This window comes from Chelon labrosus (assembly GCF_963514085.1).
Source record: "Chelon labrosus genome assembly, chromosome: 13".
Taxonomy (NCBI): Eukaryota; Metazoa; Chordata; class Actinopteri; order Mugiliformes; family Mugilidae; genus Chelon; species Chelon labrosus.
Window position 1 is genome coordinate 29,037,434 of NC_140346.1, and position 20,722 is coordinate 29,058,155.

At 45.0% G+C, this 20,722-nt stretch overlaps 1 protein-coding gene across 1 annotated transcript; it reads left to right on the plus strand.

Moving 5' to 3' along the window:
* Positions 1-2,224: 2,224 nt before the first annotated feature.
* Positions 2,225-19,599, plus strand: il1rap (interleukin 1 receptor accessory protein). Its single transcript, XM_084559002.1, has 12 exons — positions 2,225-3,135; positions 4,973-5,058; positions 7,912-8,107; positions 8,361-8,444; positions 10,217-10,442; positions 10,542-10,707; positions 10,803-10,874; positions 12,412-12,544; positions 12,630-12,778; positions 12,958-13,101; positions 15,738-15,881; positions 17,409-19,599. Coding segments are annotated over exons 1-12 (1,866 nt in total). The 5' UTR covers positions 2,225-3,133; the 3' UTR covers positions 17,873-19,599.
* Positions 19,600-20,722: the final 1,123 nt, after the last annotated feature.

A 20,722-nucleotide genomic window follows, 5' to 3' on the forward strand; every position in this document is an offset into this window, starting at 1 on the left:
TCCAGTTTGTGCCCGATAGTAAAGTTTTATTTGTGTAGTTCAGACGTTCAGACCGAGTCACTGCCCTCTCTGACCTTCATCACTTTCCTTCTGAGCCCTTTATTCCTCACATGAGCCGCCGGCCGAGTTTCCCCAAAAAACATCTGGAGCTTTGAACAGACGACAGGAATCCGTCCTTCCTCCCCCAGAACGTCTATCACTGCCTTCATAGTTCTCAGAAAACTCTTCTTTTCTTTTCATTTGCTCAAGACTATTTATGCATTAAGAATATAAATATTTAAATTCTTGCCGGGCTGAACTGATTTCAGATCAAATGATTTTTTTAAAAGCATGAAAAGAAAAGAAAAAAATGTTCCCTCAGACGTGTGTAAATATTTAATATAGTAAGTAAAGAGCTCAGTCTGCTGAGTATTAGTTGGGTCCTTGAATGCATCGTTGACTGTTCGGGGAACTCGGTCTCCTCCCATCAGCTGACAGGAAGTAAAAACGTTTATTTTTGAGTTTCACGTCTTCAGAGATAAAAAATAAAAAGTTCTGCATGTAAAATAATCGCACTGTTAAAAAAAAACTAAAAACACGCTGCCGACGTTTTAAATCCAGTTTGGGGTGGGCGCGGCCTAAGAGGTCGACTCTGATTGGCTGCTGCCGTCCAGGTGTTTGTCTTTCTTTTCTTGTTGTTTGTGGTTGAAAGGATGGAAGGAACGAACCAATCACAATCCACCGCACTGCCTCAGAGAAAGTCTTCCAGGAAGGATGAGTTCAATGAACGCGACGCCTTCAGGTTCAGCTCGTACAAACGGAAACTGTTCAGCTCTGACTTCACGTCTCCAGACAACATCAGGTCAAAGGTCAACGGGAAACAACGGACGATAAAGGACGAAGAATAGAACCAAAGAAAAACGACAAGAAAGGAAGAGGGATGTTTACTGGAGGAGGAGGAGATTAGAGTTGATTAGATTTTTATTTTATATGAGAAAATCAAAATGAAACAAAAGAGAGAATCATTAAAGTCAAGAAGGTTTTTAGTTTTAACATCAATAACGAACCTGAATCTGTCCTCACGCTGCGTTCAGGTGCAGCAGGAGAGATCTGTCTTGACCTGATGTTGTCTGTGACGCCTGAAGGCAGCACCTGGACACTCTGGAACCTTCATACAAAGTCGCAGAATGATGATGTCATTGCCGAGCGACGGTGGCGGTGGGCGAACAGGGAGGGAGGGAGGTTTGCCATGTTGACACGTCTTGGTCTTGTTGTGTTGCTGATGTTTGCACCTTTTCTGAAACACGTCATGTAACGCTTCACGTAGAACATCGCAGAAAATAACGCAGGATGATGGAAAAATAAAAATAAAAAGAACGTCAAAGAACCACAGCGTCTGGCTCGTCTGTGTCTCCGTCTCTTTAAGACTTTACATCAACCTGGAGCAGAGGTCAGAGGTCAGACTGAGAGAGGTTCAAAGACCTGCAGTTCCTCTAACGTCCACTAGAGGACAGAGCTTCACGATAAACAGATAGAGAGGAGAGAACTGAGATCTTAGAGCGTCTCATGTCCATAAATATTTAATAAACAGTAAATATTTTAGTAACGTTCAGGTCCGTCTGTGTTTTTCAGTCTTTATCTGTGTTGTGACATCGTGGTGCGTTCAGGGTCACGGTCTCTGACGTGGTTCTTCCTAAAAGCTCCTGTTTCTCCTGAAGCGAATCTAAAACTAAAAGCTCTGCGTCCGTCCACTCAGCGCCTGATGTCCTGACGTCCCCAGAGACGCTTCATCCAACTTTAACGCTGAGACCATCAGGAAGGGCTCATGAAATAAATATAGAGACGGGCTCTTATTGTGAAAGCGTGTCTCCATAAATAACAACAGGAAGCAGCGGCTCAGGGTCCAGATGTTCACGGATGTTTCCAGGATCAATAAACTGTCACATCTGGACAAACACACGCGCGCACACACACACACACACACACACACACACACACACACACACACACTGACCCCAGATAATTAAATAATTAATAAATTAATTTGTGTTTCTGTTTCTGTTCAGTCCAAACAGTTTTTATTTGGCCCCTGTGGCCCCTGACTGCTGTGAATCTTAATGTTTGTGGTGTTATTGCAGACTGCGGCCACCAGGGGGCGACACCTCCCCGTGACTGAGTCTGTAACTAAGGAAGTAAATCAGTATCAGCAGTAATCTGATTACACCTTCAATACAAAACCTTTAAATCCTGATTATGTTTTACTATTAAATGTTATTTCTGAGCTTTGACTGAATTATTAGAGATCAGTTCTCACCTGAACAGACCGGATGTTTCCATAAGAAACTATGTTCATCATTAAGGTTTTTCAAAATAAAGGTTTTATTGCACACAGTGTATAAAAAAAAAGTTTTTCAAAGTAAAAGAATAAAAATAATAAGTTTTATTATACATATTTTTTACTTTTCCATCATAAACATTTTTCACAATAAAAGTTTTTCAAAATAAGAGTTTATCAAAATGAAAGAAGAAAAAAAAAGTATTTTTCATTACGAAACAACTTTAACAACTGAAACCGAAAGAAAGAACAGACTCTTCTTCTTCTTCTTCTTCTTCTTCTTCTTCTACGGTCTAATAACCTGTATCTGGTGGAGGTCTGGTGATGTTGTGAAATCACTGGTCGATGTCGCAACAGTGTCAGTGAGGAGGAGGAGGAGGAGGAGGAGGAGGAGGAGGAGCGTGGACCGTGGACCGGAATCATCTCAACTTCTCGGTTCCTCCGTGGAAACTCTTTCACGCAGCGTGTTGACGCACAGTCCAGTTGCGGGTCCAGCTGTTTCTGCGTGTTTACTTCCTGAATCAGCTGACTGCCGCTCGTTCACGGCCATATTGATCCGGGGCCGTTCGTTCCTCGGGCGGGTTCAGCCTGGAAGACTTCCCGGAGCCCCGGGGACCGGCGCGGGGCGCGGCTGGAGGTTTACTGAACAGGCCGTGATCGAGTCCTGACGCGGGGCCGTTCGTCACCGGAGCCCCCGCTGCTCCCGGTGTGTGTGTGTGAGTCCTGGCCCCGCCCACGCCTCCCCCCGCCGGGACGTCCAGCTGAACAGCTCCGACTGGTTCATTCTGACCGCGGGGACAGCGAGCAGACCTGCTGCCAATGTAAGTCTCCGCTTTACTGCTTTTATTGTTAAATCAATCATTTTTCGGACGGAGTCTGGTGCAGTTTCTTATCGCCGTTCTGTTAGTGTCAGTTCAGTGAACATTGAACGTGTCTCTGTTGATTCTTTCACTGAAAGTCAGATCGTTTATCTTTTGACTGAAGATCTGATGAACATCTACAGCCTGGTGTCCACAGACAGACCTGTCTCTGCCGCTCAGTCTGCTGCTCAGACTGCTGCATGCAGAACCCCATTTACAAACCTCTCAGTTTATTATCAGAGCCGTTATCTTCAGCAGCGCATCGACGCTGAGAGCTGAGCTCCACGTTAACATGAATCCTGTTCATGTTTTTAACAGTTCGGTGTTTAAACTCTGCACCAGCCTGCTCTCAGTCACAAATAAATACAACTCTAGGATATAAAGCCTGGTTTATTCCAGACTAACAGTCACACAAGTTTAGACTGGATTTAAAATTTGAACGTGTTCATCTGCCGAGTTATTCCTGAGACGTTATGGATTCATCATGAAGTCTCGTAAATCACGAGGTTTTAGTTTAAAGCTGGTAAAAGCTGAGGTCATCTTAAAACGGACACTTTTTAAATGGGACTCTGGTGTGAGAGAGTCTCTCCATCGATCCACTCTGATAATCACATTAAAGTCAATCAGGACCGTTTGGAGACTCTGCAGTGATCAGCAGAGCACAGCTCACCTGCCTCTTCATCATCTTCATCATCTTCATCATCATCATCATCATCATCATCAGAGCTGTGCAGAAGTTCATTCATAAAACAGCAGATTTTAAATCGATGCTGAGTGTTTGTTTATACGAGACGAGTCCAACACACTCAGGAGGCCTCCATCTGTTATCGAGCATGAAGTGTGTGTGTGTGTGTGTGTGTGTGTGTGTGTGTGTGTGTGTGTGTGTGTGTGTGTGATGGATGGTGTTGTTGAGCAGTTCTCTCCTGGATGTTCCTCCTGGGATCCACTCGCTCTGCCTGACCGTCCACCGTGACACTTTATCTCTCCATCTGTCTCTCCTCTCCACCTCCGTCTCTACTCTACCTCTGTCTCTTCTTCTCTTCTCTACCTCCGTCTCTTCTCTCTACCTCTGTCTCTTCTCTACCTCTGTCTCTTCTCTACCTCCGTCTCTTCTCTACCTCTGTCTCTACTTCTCTCTCTTCTCTCTGTTTCTCTTTTCATGCTTCATTTAGAACCAGACTAGATTCTGTTTTTGTTCGGTTCTTGTTCCTTGTAGAACCTGAACCTGTCTGATTGATGCTGCAGACAGATAGAAGGGCCCCCCAGAGCCTCGAGGGCCCTCAGTGACCATCCCTCTCTTCTTCTTCTCCTCATTATCAAGATAAACTCGACGGTTTATTTTACTTCTCTCGGTCCGTTTTCTGATTCTCACTCACTGGTCTGTGACATCGTCTCATTTCCGTCGGTCACAGCTGATTTTATCTCAGACGTGGAGGCGAAGGTCGCCCACCAGCCGTGTAACGACCTGATTAAAACCAGTCAGCCGTAACATTATGACCCCTGGATCAGTCAGAGGCTTCTACCGGGTCGGAGCATCTCCATGACCCCGGTCTGTGTGGTGGCAGGTGGTCATAATGTTACGGCTGGTATCTGTCTTCCTCCACCCGTCTGGATCTGAACACTGATTCATTTTCAGTCACTGATCATTTCATGGAGAATGACTTTAAATGAGTTTTAACAGATAAAAACAGTAGAAGAAGAAGCAGCATTAATAAAAGATGTTACAGTTCATTTAATTTAAATATGTTTAGTGTCTAATTAATGACTCGTCTAACAGTCTCTCTCCGTGTCTCTGCAGGGCGTCCTTCATCTCCACCCTCCTCTTCCTCTCCACGGTGATGGGCGGGGCCTCTCCTGCTGTCAGTCAAACCAGCGAGCCGACAGGTAGGTGGCTCAGGTCTGGTTCCAGTCCTGCAGCAAAAAATGAAAGATGAACAAGCGCTCCTTCCTTCCTTCCTTCCTTCCTTCCTTCCTTCCTTCCTCTCTTCTTCATGTGGTGCAACTCTGCAGGAGCAGAGGTTAATTAAAAGACGAAGCTCTCGCCCCATGGGACGCTTCCAGAGAGAGGAGGCTCATTTGTTACTGTGGGAGGACGGGGGGAGGATGGGGGGATAATGGGAGGAAATGGGAGGGAAGCTCAGGAAGAATGTGGTTCCAACGAGCTGCTGAGGAAAAGAATCAGTTGTTATGATGAAGGTTTTAAAGCAGCAGTTCTGCAGAACATCACATCGTTCTTTAGTCTCAGATTCTGGTCGAGTTTTAAGTTTATCTCTAATAAAATGTGTCTCTGCTACGAAGACAAAGCTGGAAATGAGCCGACGTTAGCTGAGCGGCTCGAAACCACAGATAAATGTCACAGGACGGCGCCCTCTGAAACCCGGGAAATGATTCAGTATTTTTAGTTTTTCGTCTCAACCGTTTACGTCAGGAAAGTCTCTGAACGAAGGACGTTTGTTCTAAAATATGTTTCATCGCCTCAAACCAGAAACTCCATCCTCCAAATAAAATAATCATCACATTGAATCTCTACCGTTCTAGATGCAACAATCAAGTATTTTATTTTATTTTATTCAGACTGAATCTGGTCCTGCAGAGAATCTGTGGCTTCCAGCAGCTCCATGTTAGAGATGAATGGATGCTGGGGGGGGGGGGGGGGGGGTTAGTGTAGATGGATGGATGGATAGTGATGGAGGAGGAGGAGGAGGAGGAGGAGGAGGAGGAGCAGGAGGAGGAGGTTTTAATAGAAAGACTAATACCGCAGCCGAGAAAACTTGACAGGTCAATTACCAACACACACTCCGTCCCAGAGTGTGAGGGAGGTGTGGAGAGCCTCCATTAATCCACAGGAAACCGTCCTGCTCTGAGGTTTCTCAACCTGAGGCTCTGGACCCTGAACAGGACGCTGCTGGTCTGTTTATAAATTAATGATTACTCATTTAAATCAGCGCCCCCTGTGGTCACCAGTGGTAATTACAGGAGTCCCTGGGAGGACTCTACTGACACTAGACTGTTTGGTCACAGGAGCTCAGCTGCACATAAAAAATAAAAACTATGAAGAACCACAAGGAAGATAAAATAAAATAAAAATAATATAAGCAATAAATGTACAGAATTAGCATGTGAACAAATGTACAAGAAATAGAGACGGTAGAATATATATTAAATACTGTTACTGTTAGCATATAGCCACTGCTGTAGTTTAAAGCTCCTCTAGTGGATGTTAGAGGAAATGCAAGGATGCTAAAAAATGCTACTGTTATCTGGGAGGCTAAGAAGTGCTGCTATTAGCTGGAACACTAAAAAGGGCTACTGTTATCTGGGAAGCTCTGTACGCTAGGAAGAGCTACTGTCAGCTGGGAGGCCAGGAGGCTAAGAAAAGCTACTGTTAGCTGGTAGGCTAGGAGGAGCTACTGTTAGCTGGGGGGCTAGGAGGCTAGGAGGAGCTACTGTTAGCTGGGAGGCTAGGAGGAGCTACTGTTAGTTGGGAAGCTAGGAGGCTGAGAGGAGCTACTGTTAGCTAGGAGGCTAGGAGGCTGAGAGGCGCTACTGTTAGCTGGGAGGCTAGGAGGCTGAGAGGAGCTACTGTTAGCTAGGAGGCTAGGAGGCTGAGAGGAGCTACTGTTAGCTAGGAGGCTAGGAGGCTGAGAGGAGCTGCTGTTAGCTGGGAGGCTAGGAGGAGCTACTGTTAGCTAGGAGGCTAGGAGGCTGAGAGGAGCTACTGTTAGCTGGGAGGCTAGGAGGAGCTGCTGTTAGCTAGGAGGCTAGGAGGAGCTGCTGTTAGCCAGTGCCAGGACTCTGTTTTATATTTTCTCGTTGTTGCAGAGCTTCTCTTTAGCTCGTCCAGTCTGTTGTTCTGCAGTGATCCGTCATCATCTTCATTCTCCACTAACAAGTTTATAATTTGACCGATCGACTGGAAACTTGAGCCGCGGCTGAAACTAATCAATTAAATCAATGAGTCTCGTCTCCAGTGAGTTTGGGTGTTTTTTTTTTTTTAATTATTGATTTCTATTAAAGATAACAATGGAGTTTAATCCACTCTTTGCTTTTTTCTGCCTCCCTCACAGATTTCTGATTTATCACTAATACTAATAGTTCTCATTAAGTAATCAGTGACTCAGAGCCAGATCTTTCCTAAATGACTAAAATGTTCTTGAACAAATATCAGATCAATAAAAACGATGCGTTTAGACTCTGAGAAGCTCAGCTGAATAAAAGACCCATCAGCCACAACATTATGACCACTGATAGGTGGGTGGATATACCAGCTGAAAGCACTTTGAACATCTTGTCCTCGAAGTTGATGTTAGAATCAGGACAAATGTTCAAGAGGAAGGATTTGACTTGGACAAAGACCAAACGGTGATGTTTAGACGACGGGGTCAGAACATCTTCATGTTCCTGGTCTACAGGTCGGGGCGGATGGATGCCAACCAAACACTTGACTTTAAGCTCTGGATGGTTTCAAACAACAAACATCAAATGTCAAAATAAAATCCAGCTTCAACATCATCAACTGAAATGAGCATCGTCCTCCTCAGGGACTTTTTCATGGAACATCTGTTAAAGCTTTTAAACAGAGTCTGCAGATTTAAATATACTCCTAATAATAAATCTGTCTTTTTGTTACTGTTGCTATGACGATAAAGCTCCTTATTTATTCATCTGTCTTTTATTTTGAAAAGTGGATTCAGTCCATCCTGACCCCCCTGACCCTCTCCTGGTCTCTCTCCTCAGAGCCCACATGTGCCGACTGGGGGGAGCACGGGGAGGCGGCGGTCTCGGTCCTGGAGGGGGAGGCCGGTTGGCTGTCCTGCCCTCTTTTCTCTCATCCCTCCGTCTACAACTACACCTCCACCCAGAGCACCGGCCACAACCTGGTCTGGTACCACATCCCCGAGAATCAGGACCTGGAGCAGCCACTCCCCAACAGGTCAGAGGATCTGAACCAGAACCAGGTTTTTATGACGGACACAGTTTAAGGAGGTGGTGGGGGGGTCTGAGAGTAACTGAATGATGAAGTGTCCTCTAACGATTTCCCTTCCAGAGACGATGTATGGTTGTTGTGGAGGCGAGCGTCTCGATTAGCGCCAGCGCAGACGCTCCTGTTTGTTCTAACGCCGTTCTAATCGAGTCGTGTCTGATTTACGTTCGTTCTCTCGCTCTAATGTGATTCGTCTCTGCAGCCAGCGGGTCAGCAAAGACAAGGACAGAGTGTGGCTGCAGCCGGCCGTCGCCGCCGACGCCGGCCAGTACATCTGCATGCTACGGTAAGACTGCTGCTGACAGGAGGAGCTCTTCTCCAGGCCTTTAATTACACCTCACTTCTGTTTTATGTTTAAATAAACAAGGCTTCAAAACCCAAAGAACCCTGAGAACCCGTAGGTTCAGCTGAGACTCGTGGTGGTTTGGATGTTGATCAGATCACAATCTGACCCACGGATCCGACCGGAATGAGCTGCTGCGTCGGCGGCGCTCTGAGTTTCGATCGTCCGTCTTGGCCCCTCCACACTTAATCAGCTAAAGTGGCTCTGAGAGCGTCTTAAAGATCTGAGGATTACAGGAACCGAGGTTCAGATGTGACCCGTCAGCTGGCCTCGCTCCAAGGCTCGGGCGCCGTGGCGCTGGGATTTAAGTCCGGCCTCCGTCACAGAGGAGGCGGAGGCGTTTCCTGGAAATAATAACATTTACTTTTTATTATTTTAGAAAATAAAAGCTTCATGAATAACAAATAGATCCGTTATCTGTGTTCAGGACAGTTAGTTTCCTGAAAACACTTGTAAAATGTAAAATAATCTTTGGTTTTTTCACTAGGTAACACACAAATGATGTCAGTGTAGAAGAAAATGATGCTCCAAACTAAAACTATCTGTACGATGGCTGCATCCAACAATGATTCAATGTTTTTCTTAAAATATCCTAAAACTTCATGGAAATTTACTGAAATAGTTGTTTAAATATGTGTAGCATGTCTTTAGCTTCCTAGCCTCCTAGCTAAGCATACCTCTTCCTAGTTAACAGTAGCTCCTCCTAGTCTCCCAGCTAACAGTAGCACTTCATAGCTAATAGTAGCTCTTCCTAGCTTCCTAGCATCCCAGCTAACAGTAGCTCTTCCTAGCATCCCAGCTAATAGTAGCTCTTCCTAGGCTCCCAGCTAATAGTAGCTCTTCCTAGCATCCCAGCTAACAGTAGCTGCTCCTAGCCCTCCCTCTCTTCCCTCTCTCATAACCCTAATAATAACCTTTATCCTAAAACCAACCCTGAACAGGTTTTAACCCTCAAACAGTGACCACAACGTTAGTAATAATTAAAAAAAATAGACCCCAACAATTTAATAAAAACACACACAGATGTTTCTTCCTTCTCTGCCAGCGAACACAGTACTGGTTGAACTTTTCTACAGAGTCTGAAGTGTTTCACATTTTAGATGAACTGATTCAATGATCTGCCGCGGCTAACAGACCCGACCATGATCTAGTTCCATCTTCCTGTGTGGTCACATGTCACGTCCTGTTTCCTCTGACTTCACGTCTCAGCAGAGAGACACCGAAAAAAACAAACCTGTGTTCTCACGGACGTTTTCTGGCTTCAGGTCAAACTTTAATGTCACTTCTGAGTAATTAGTGGTTCATTTTTAGTCTGAAACAGGAACATTAGTGATGAAATAAAAGCAGAAGAAGCAGAAGAAAAAAAGTTCTTTGGTTTATTGTGTCATGATGATTCTGAAAGTAAAGATAAAGAATTGTGCTCTGTTGTTGTTCCTAGCTTCCTAGCCTCCCAGCTAATAGTAGCTCTTCCTAGCTTCCTAGCCTCCCAGCTAATAGTAGCTCTTCCTAGCTTCCTAGCCTACCAGCTAATAGTAGCTCTTCCTAGCTTCCTAGCCTCCCAGCTAATAGTAGCTCTTCCTAGCTTCCTAGCCTACCAGCTAATAGTAGCTCTTCCTAGCTTCCTAGCCTCCCAGCTAATAGTAGCTCTTCCTAGCTCTCTCTCTGCTTTATTCCATTCCTTCTGTTAAGATCTTATCATTTAAATTGTCTCCTAGCAACAAGTCGTCCTGCAGTAAGATCGCCATGCGTCTGAGGGTGTTGCGGCGAGACGAGGTGGTCCGCAGCAATGAATGCGAGCCTCCGGTCGCGGTGGCGCCAATGCAGATCACCATCGGCCTGCAGACGGGGAGGATGCTGGACTGTCCAGACCTGCAGGACGTCGCCAAGGTGTCCAAACCCGAGCCCAGTGTCACCTGGCTCTCCCTCAGCCGCCAGAACTTGGTAATCCCCAACTGACAAACAGATAACTAGGATGGTCTGGAGGGGTCCCCCAGTGTGGACATGTCTGAAGCCTCTTTTTGTCTCCGATCTTGTCAAAAGTGTTTCCCGCGTGAGTCCTGGAACTCACACCGGGAGCAGAAAGGAGCCCGTTTGCAGATCCACGTCATGTTGGAACACTTTCAGGGTTTATATTTCTGCGTCGTCCACTTCAAGAGGAACGGCACAGCCCTCAACTTCACCAGGAGCATCAACGTCACCGGCGTCTGTAAGTCCTGCACTCATAGTAATAAGTAGTAATGCTGGTGTTCAGGCTTTAATCAGGGAACCATGCTGTTATATAACCTCAGTGATTCCATCTAGATCCACCCAGAATGAACAAAGAGCCCAACATCCTCGTACCTGCTGAAGAAGAAGTCATCATCGTCAAACCAGGCAAGTTCTCAGCTCCTCCTCCATCTCTGTTTGAATCATTTTAAGACTGAAGGACGACCCCACGTAGCTGAGCCTCCACACTTTATATCTAAGGTCACTGAAGACGTCACCAGACACTTTAAACAGAAACTTAATAATAAATAAATGAGGAAAGAAGATCTCAACACGTGAGAGTCTTTCCATCTGGTTCCAACATCTGGATCATGTCTCCAAGTCAACAAGCAGCTGTTGATGGTTCTGATCCAGTGGTAGGTAGAGATCCATTAGAGACAGCAGCTGCTACAATATTCTACTGACCACATGATGGCGCTGCTGATTTACAGACACACAAACTGAGATCAGATCTCAAGTGCTGGCTGGGGACGCATGTGGAGACACATTTAGATTAAGACCAGGTGGAGACACAGGGACTTAGAGATGTTTTTTAGATCATTAGATAATAAACCAGAATAAAATATTTTTATTTGCATCTTAAAACTAGATTTCTGACACGAAACTTAAGTTTGAAAGGTTTGAACCTCGTCACAGAGACACGTAGAGTCTGAGATCAGATCAGAGGAGGAGGTTGTTGTTAAAGGATGCGGTTGCCATGGTGATGGATTGGTACAGCAGCGCCGGTTACTGATCAGAAACGAGTTCTGGATTAAAAACAGGAAACAATACATCAGAAGACATGATTTACATATTTTATTTTATTTTATTTTGGTAGGATCCGTAGTCATATGTCCAAATAAACTAAAATAAAATATGTAAATAAAATAACAAGGGTCAGGACTCAGCCGTGAAGCTTCCATCCTTCCTGTTTTCACCTGCAGCCAGACTCTCAGGACATAAAGCTGCTCTGCCAAACACATAAATTAGTTTTCTGAGAGCAGATTCAACGTCCAGGAAGTCAATCGAAGCGGCTGCAGGAGCTCGTAAAACAGAAACATACTGCAGGTCCACGGCGTTTAAAGGAAGCTCGACTTTATTCACCCTGATTTAAAACGTCTGCTCAAAATAAAATGAAAAATAAACTTATCAGGCGGCTGCAGCAACATGTAGGACACTAATTAGACTGAATCAGATCAGATCAGAGCTGCTGCAGTCAGTATTTGTGCAGCTCATCTTATTTTCCGTCTGAAGCTGCTTCAGTAAATCTTTATCTTGACTCGTCGTTCAATCGATCCACGAGGGAACTTGGTCACAGTCGCTCAGTCATGAAAAAAAAAGACTCGAATAAATAAAAAACGAATAATAATAAGGAACAATATACAGGATTTGCATATTAAAGGACCAAAGGTAAATTTAATCAGAGCAACTGTTTCAGGTGGTGACGTTCATTAAGAAACAAGCTGCAAACAGAATTTTTCCTGTTTTGACAGAATCTTCGTCCTAAAAGCAGAAATCCTTAATGATCTGATGAATCTGATGAATCTTCTTGTTCTTGATGAAAACATTCGTCGTCTGAACTGAATCTCGTGACGTAAAGAGCTCAGACTGTCGACGGATACGATGATGGAGTCTGAGTGTTTGTTTCTGCTCTCGTCTCCGCCAGGCACCGATGTGCGTTTGAAATGCTCGGCTCTGTTCCCCTACATCGACGAAGATAAGTCCAAGGCCATCTGGTGGACGGTGGACGGGAAGACGCTGGACAACCTCAACAATTCTCGATTCTCCCAAACCACCAGGTGGAGACCAAAACGTCAAGGCTGGACCAGATGAGATGAAGTGGTGTTTTGTTTTGAAAAGCTTGAGCTGTGTGATTGGTTGCAGGGATGTGAAGTACGACTTCGGTGACGTGACGAAGGAAAACATCCTGCTGATCCGTGACTTCCAGTCTAAGGACCAGAGCCGAGACTTTACGTGCTGGGTGAGGAACCCACGAGGGCAGGAGAGACGCAGTGTTCGTCTGGAGAAGGAGGGTGAGGAACGATCAGCTGATTGGAGGTCGGAGGTCAAACAGGAATTTAGATGCCATCAGTCTGTTTACTTTCTTTCTTCTGACGTCCACCGTGACTTTAAATCTTCTAAAAGTCGAGACACCTTTAAGCTTTTTTACGTTCGGGTTCAACGTAGCTTAACACAAGATCTTGTGTTTCAGAGTTGCTGCCGTCCGTGGAGCTGGGCTGTGGTCTGGGCGTCACTCTGGTCCTGATGCTGCTGCTCTTCGTGGTTTATCACGTCTTCTGGTTGGAGCTGCTGCTGCTCTACAGGTCCTGGTTCGGCACCGACGAGAGGCACACAGGTGGGACGTCCCAGAGCCTGCAGCTCCATCTGCTCACCTGCTCCCTCTGGGTCCTCACTGACGGGACAGAGACCAAACAATAAGAGCTCATGTCCTGTGTGTTTAAAATGAATAAGAATTATACTTAAAGTAAAGAGAAATAGAATAAAATAATATTTTACATAATAATAATTATTACAAACTCATAATATTTAATAGTCAGGAAAACATAGAGCGACAAGGAGAGAAGGGAAATGTAGTTTAATCCATTTTTTTATTAAATTAAAATAATAATAACAGCAATAATACATTAATGAACTAATAAACTGACAATATGCAAACTGAACTCTAGTGTAATTCAGTAAACCAACACTAAAATAGATAAAAACAATCTAAACATAATAATTAAAACCATGGTCAGCAGGTTTCTAATCATAAAAACTCTTCAACAGTCAATAAAACACTTTAACCTCCTCTCAGTAAATTTCTTTTCCGCCTGCCGCCGCTCGGAGCTTTAGTATTATTAAAGCTCGTCAAATCTTCAGAGTGCTGCTCGTAAAAATGTTCCTTCCTTCTTAGTTATCGCTGCATTGCGCTGGTTTCCTGCCGTGAAGCGTTCACAGACTCTGGGACGTCACAGATCTAAGATTATGTCTCATATGTGTTTATCAGGATGGAAGGTTTGAGTTTTTCTGAGAAGAGATAAAGACGTGTTTCCACTGATGCTTCGTCATCATTGGTGGCCAAGCAGCGAAGCTGCGTAGGACACCTATTGTGATTGTACGTTTTCTTCCCTATTATTATTATTTTTCCGCCATGGGAGTCTATGGCAGCCCATAGAACCGTATGGTAAAAAGTTGTGAAATTTTGCACACAGCTTAAGGACAGTCTCAACATTACTTTGACAGAGTTTCATGTAAGCACTAAGCACGCTGTAGCGCCACCAACGGGTCAAAGTTTAAAGTACATTTGTGCATGTAACTTTTGAACCGTATGTCCGATTTTTGAAAACAAGGTATCGTTGGAATCCTTGGATCATGACGATTTCAACGCACTCTATGACGTCATAATGCGTCATGATAGATTTTTCGCAATTTACAATTTTGGCGAAAACACGAAAAAAGTTTCAGCGGTCACAAATTTTGTCCAATTCTCACGAAAATTGGCACACACCGTCTTCTGACCAATGCGCACAAAAGATACTATCAGGTGTCTTCAGGTTCGAAACCATTTGGCCGTAACAGCCAATCAAAATTAGCAGCGATGGCGCCGTTTTCCATTTTATCTCATATCTCGGCAACGCTTTGGAGCAATGAAACCAAATTTGGTACCGCGCTTCCAGATGCTGTCCCAAGTGTACGAAAAAAATCTGGTGTCTTGTGGCCACTAGGGGGCGCTATAATTAGCAAATCATTGTTTTTGCTCATATCTCTTGATGCGTTTTTATTTGAAATGAAATTGCGATATCCGCAGATACCGTGGGTCGCCCCAGTGACAGTTCATGCCGACTTTTCGCGTTAGCCAATCGCAGTCGGCGGCAAAGCCGCCAAACAGGAAGTTTTGTTATATCTCGGTGATGCTTTGACTTCCGAAGACCATACTTGGTCACACGCTTCGACACTCCCTTAGAAGTGCGCAATAAAAATTTGGTGTCATTCGGCCACTAGGGGGCGCTGTAATTAGCAAAATTGCGTTTTTGCTTATAACTTTTGACCCGTATGCCTGATATTTAAAAACCTGGTACTGTTGGACTCCTCGGATCATGCCGAGATCAACGATACCTATGATGTTAATTTCGCCCCATTGGAATTTCCGCCATTTTGGATTTTATCAAAAACACTTAAAAGTTTTCACGGGTCACAAATTTTGTCCGATCGACACCAAACTTCACACACATCATCTACGGACCGTGCTTCATTAATGCATTACTTTTTGTCTTCGGAACTAAAACCGTTCTCCCGTAACAGCCAATCGAAATTTGCGGCGAAGCCCCTAGCAGGAAGTGAGCTCATATCTCAGCAGCCCTTGCGTGTATCAGAGCCAAACTTGGTGCATGGTCTCAGGACCCGATCAGGGGAACGCTCAAGAAATTTGGCGACCTTTGACCTCTAGGGGGCGCTGCAATTAAGTAAGATGCCTTTTGGCCTTTAGCTGTTGATGTGTTTGGAATTAAAATGTACTAATGGTGTCTGGTAATACTGTTAGACGTCCTTAGGCCGACCCACGCCAACTTGTGATGTCATCGTAATTGATTCGGCCGCCATATTTGATTTAATCAAAACCATCAAAAAGTTTTCACAGGTCACAACTTTCTTCTGATCTTCACCGAAATTGGCACAGGCCATCTTCAGACCATGCCTTATCAATGCATGGCTTTCTGGAACAATTGGCAAAAGCATTCGCCAAACAGGAAGTGACCTTATATCTCAACCAATCCTGGGTTTTTTGGCTTGAAACCTGCTGTGACTGCTTAATGCTTTATGTCTGATGCAACTGCATTGAGTTACATGGCAAATCTGCACTGCTGAACTTTCTGCTTGGCCACCTCAATGCTGCTTGCAGCTTTAATTTAGTTTGTTGTTTGCGTGTGATGCTGAACGCAGCCTGATGTCCAGAGCAGATAAAACGTCCTGACGTTGTCTCGTGTCTCTCTCCAGATGATAAAGAGTACGACGTCTACATCTCCTACGCCAGGAACAGCGAGGAGGAGACGTTCGTCCTGTCCACGCTCCGCAGGGTCCTGGAGAACGAGCTCGGGTACTCAGTGTGTATCTTTGACAGAGACAGTCTGCCTGGAGGGAGTGAGTACTCATAGTACTACTGTACTATACTACTAATACTAGTACTACTACTACTACTACAGTAGAACACACTCTGAGGCCCCGTTCAGAGCAAACATTAACATCCTGATCTGGTCTCTAGAGTCCAGATTAAACAGGTCCAGGTGTGAACACTGATCTGGTCTCAGTCCTAACGGGGCTGGTCCTTCCTTCCTTCCTCTCTTTTTTATTTCCTTTGTCCCTTCCTTTCTTCTTTTCTTCTTTCATTTCCTTCTTCCTCCTTCTTTCCCTCCATCCCTCCTTCCTTCCTTCTTTCTTATTTCCTTCTTTCCTTCCTTCCTTCTTTCCCTCCATTGTTCCTCCTTTCCTTCCTTCCTTCTTTCCCTCTATCCTTCCTCCTTTCCTTCCTTCCTTCCTTCTTCCATCCTTCCTTCCTCCTTTCCTTCCTTCCTTCCTTCTTCCATCCTTCCTTCCTCCTTTCCTTCCTTCCTTCTTTCTTATTTCCTTCTTTCCTTCCTTTCTTCTTCCATCCTTCCTTCCTTCTTTCCCTCCATCCTTCCTTCTTCCATCCTTCCTCCTTTCTTTCCTTCCTTCTTTCCCTCTATCCTTCCTTCTTCATCCTTCCTTCCTTCCTTCCTTCCTTCCTTCCTTCCTTCCTTCTTTCCTTCCTTCCTTCTTCCATCCTTCCTTCTTCTTTCCTTCCTACTTCCTTCCTTCTTTCCTTCTTTCCTTCTTTCCTTCTTTCCTTCCTTCCTTCCTTCTTTCCATCCTTCCTTCCTTCTTTCCTTCCTTCCTTCTTCCATCCTTTCTTCCTTCCTTCCTTCCTTCTTTCCATCCTTCCTTCCTTCTTTCCTTCCTTCCTTCTTCCATCCTTCCTTCCTTCTTTCCATCCTTCCTTCCTTCTTTCCTTCCCTACTTCCCTTTGTCTCTAAAATCAATCAGATCTTAACATGTGAGAGTCTTTCCATCTGGTTCCAACATCTGGATCATGTCTCCAAGTCAACAAGCAGCTGTTGATGGTTCTGATCCAGCGGTAGATAGAGATCCATTAGAGACAGCAGCTGGTACAATATTCTACTGACCACATGATGGCGCTGCTGATTTACAGACACACAAACTGAGATCAGATCTCAAGTGCTGGCTGGGGACGCATGTGGAGACACATTTATATTAAGACCAGGTAGATGGACAGGTGAGACCAGGTGAGACCAGGTGAGACCAGGTGTTGATGTGAGGTCTGAACGAAGCCTGATACTGTCGTACACACTAATACTCTCTCTCTATTACTTCTACTGCTCCTGTTACTTCCTACACCTACTGGTACTTCATGTAGAAGTACTACTAGTAGTATTCTCCTCCTGCTCCAGGTTTTACATCAACAGCTTCTGCTCTCAGCTTCACTGCTACTGTCGCTAAAGATGCTAATGCTACTGCAGCACTGGGACACACACACAAACACACTCCTCCCTTCCTTCCTTCCTTCAATCTTTAGTTCCTTCATCCTTCCCTCCCTCCATTAACCCCCCTCCCCTCCCCCTCTCCCTGCAGCCATCACAGATGAGACTCTGAGTTTTGTGGCCCGTAGCCGGCGCCTCCTGGTGGTGGTCGGTCCGGGCTACGCCTCCCAGGGCTCCCAGGCTCTGCTGGAACTGAAGGTCGGTATCGATGGCATGGCGCGGGGGGGGCACCTGAGGGTGATCCTGATCCAGTACAAGCCGGTCCGGAGGCAGGGCTGGGTCCGGGAGCTGAGGAGGGCCCGGGTGGCTCTGGCTCTGGTCCGCTGGCAGGGGGACAAGTCCAAAGAGCTGTCGTCCCGGTTCTGGAAGAGGCTGAGGGTGGAGTTACCGGTGAGGAGCGTCAGCAGTAGGGAGGAGGAGGAGGAGGAGGAGGACCGGAGCAGTAAGGAGGTGGCTCTGATGAGGCTTCACAGTCAGAACAGCACCAACTCCCAAACGGGCCTCATCAGCAACACCGTCAAAGACCCTCAGAAAGTCCTGAACTCTGCAGCCTAGCCAGGACCAGGACCAGGACTGGGACTGGGACTGGGACCAGGACCGAGCTCTGAGAGAGAGGTTCAGATTTAGACGGCATCTCACATTCTCAGTTACTCTCAGTTATTTCATTTCATTTGTTTGTTTAAAGTTTACAGCCAAGCCAGCCGCTCCATGAGGGTCTCTAGAGTTTCACATGTCGATTAGCCAAAAGATTATGACCACATACTGGTTTTAAACCAAAGTGAAGGACACGTGACAGTAGCTACATGGAAGGTATCAAAGTTACCCAAATACGTCAGATAGTCAGATGTCCGGAGCCGGTACAGGATGGGTTTGTTATGGGGCTGCAGCCAAGTCTGATTGTAAACTGAAACCACGTCCCTGTAGCGTCAGAGGGTCTTCTTCTGTTTTAATGAACGCTGCGTTTAAAAGAAGAGAAAAGTTTCCTGGAGACAGCGTCAAGGAGAAACATCTTCCAGAGAGGGTTAGGGAGTTTATGGCAGCGTTGGATGACCAGAACATTTCTGGAGTAGAGAACACAAGGTACCAGCTACCCTCTCCACACTACATTAACTTTGACTGAAAGATTTATTGGACTGAATCCAGTCCACTCTAGGAGAAGACAAGGAAGACAAGGACAGACTTTAGGAAGACACAGGAGACCAACTCTAGGAGAAGACAAGGAAGACAAGGACAGACTTTAGGAAGACACAGGAGACCAACTCTAGGAGAAGACAAGGAAGACAATGACAGACTTTAGGAAGCTACAGGAGACCAACTCTAGGACATTTAGGACCAGGATCAAGGGTCATAACAGTTAACCCCAATGTCCACCTGATGGTGGCGCTATAGAAAGGTTGGGGTCAGTCCTTTAAGCAGGAGTTGATGTATTTAATTGGAGCAATATTGCTACCATGGCTAAACGTTAGCTAAATTTCACCTTTACAGACAGTGTTACTAGCAAGCATGCTACCATTAGCAATCTTTAGCTCTTTAGCTAACCTACCGATTCATTTCAACGACAGCGTCTCAGTTTGGTCTGAAGATGGAGCAAGAGGAACAATTAATGTGCCACTAAACGGTTCTAGGTGCAGTATTCTCATCACAAGTCACTTCACACTATTCATTCATTATCACCATTTTATGTTACTTTAAGTTTTTTTTCTTTTAAAAATGGCAAAAACAACAAACCACACACAGACTGATAATAATAATAAATAGGCATTAGAGAAAAAGGCAGACGATTCGTCCTCAGTCCATCCTGGAGATGTCAGGATGTTTAGACCACTGAGTGTTATATCCTTCCTCTATGTAGTGGCTGTTAGAGGAAGTGGTTTCATATTCTTAGCTATGGTGTTAAACTTTGGTTAGTTGTTGTTTTCAGTAATCGTTTGGTGCATTTAAAAAAACAAAAAAACATCTGCACAGCAGAAGATTTTCTCCTGACCCATGGAGGATGGATTCATGTGTTAACAGAGTAAAACTCAGCTGATCATTACTTTTAAATGTTGCCATGACTCTGCACTTTTTTTTCTTTTTTTTTTTTGTCACTGTTTCCACTTTAATACTTTCAGATATACATCTACGACAAGGAATACATTCTACTCATCACAAATGTTCTGTTTTAACACTTTTAAATATCAGTATTGGGAGAATTCATCCTGCACTTTGTCATGCTTTATAATCTGCTTTATATACGGGTAGGGGCTGTTCAATAAATACGTTTTGATTTAAAGTCACCGTCATTCTTTCTTTCTGTGTTTTTCATTTCATGTTTTCCATCTAGAGTCATAGACTGTAAAAAAAGAAGGCTAGCTAGCATTCGTGGGATACAGGCGCCACCATCTTGTGAGTTTGGACCCGCCCACTCTTCCTCCAGACTCGCTGGTGATTGGTTATCACTGCTCTCTGCTCAGTTACTAACAACATTTAAATCCAGCTCCATCATGCTAACGCCACACAGAGCTAACGTAGCTAGCTAGCAAGCTAGTGACGATTCTCACTGAACTAAAGTTTAACTTGAGGTCAGTTAGTTTACAGCACAACTACTCATTTCAAAGAGCAGTTGTCGTGGCAACTGTCAATTATCATGTTGTCACTTCCTGTTTTTATACCATCAAATACCTTGATTGTACATCAGCATTACATCATCATCTACCTAGCGGGCCCAAATCCCGCCCAATAACATGTAGGGGGTGGAGCTTATGACCTATGCTGCAGCCAGTCACCATTTGGCTTCACTGCAGAGGAGCCGTCATGGCGTCCACTGGTTCTACAGTCTGGTTCCTGAGTAGTATTTAACATTCAAGATATTTACGATCCAGGAAAAAACACGATAAGTAAAGTTTATAAAGTCTAACGCGATTTTGGCTTTTTACCTCGGACTAAAACAAAACAAAAGCATCTGTATCTCAATAAAAAGTGGATGATCAGACTTCTAGCGTTAGCATGCTAATATTTCCATGTTGAAGCATGTTACGACGCGTTTATCAAACCAACGACATGTTGAAGGAAATCTTTCTAAATCTGTGGAAAGACGTTGAGCTTCGACATTTTATTCCTGAACCAGATTTTATGTCGACATGTTTCTCGGTCGGCGCCAACGTGTCCGACGTGAGTAAATCAACTCGTCTTCTGTGTTTTAGTCGTTTCTCTTCCTGTTTGTCAGACGTGTCAGAGTCCATCCTTCAGTCCATGCAGCGGAGCCGACGCCTCCTCTTCGTCCTCAGTCCGGACTTCCTGGCAGAAAAGAGCTTCAGCCTCCTGGAGTGTCGTCTGGGCCTCTACCTCCAACATGGCCGCCGGGCCTCCCTCGTGTGCGTGGTGTACCGGTCGGTCAGCAAACTGCCGTGCGTGGAGGTCGCTCAG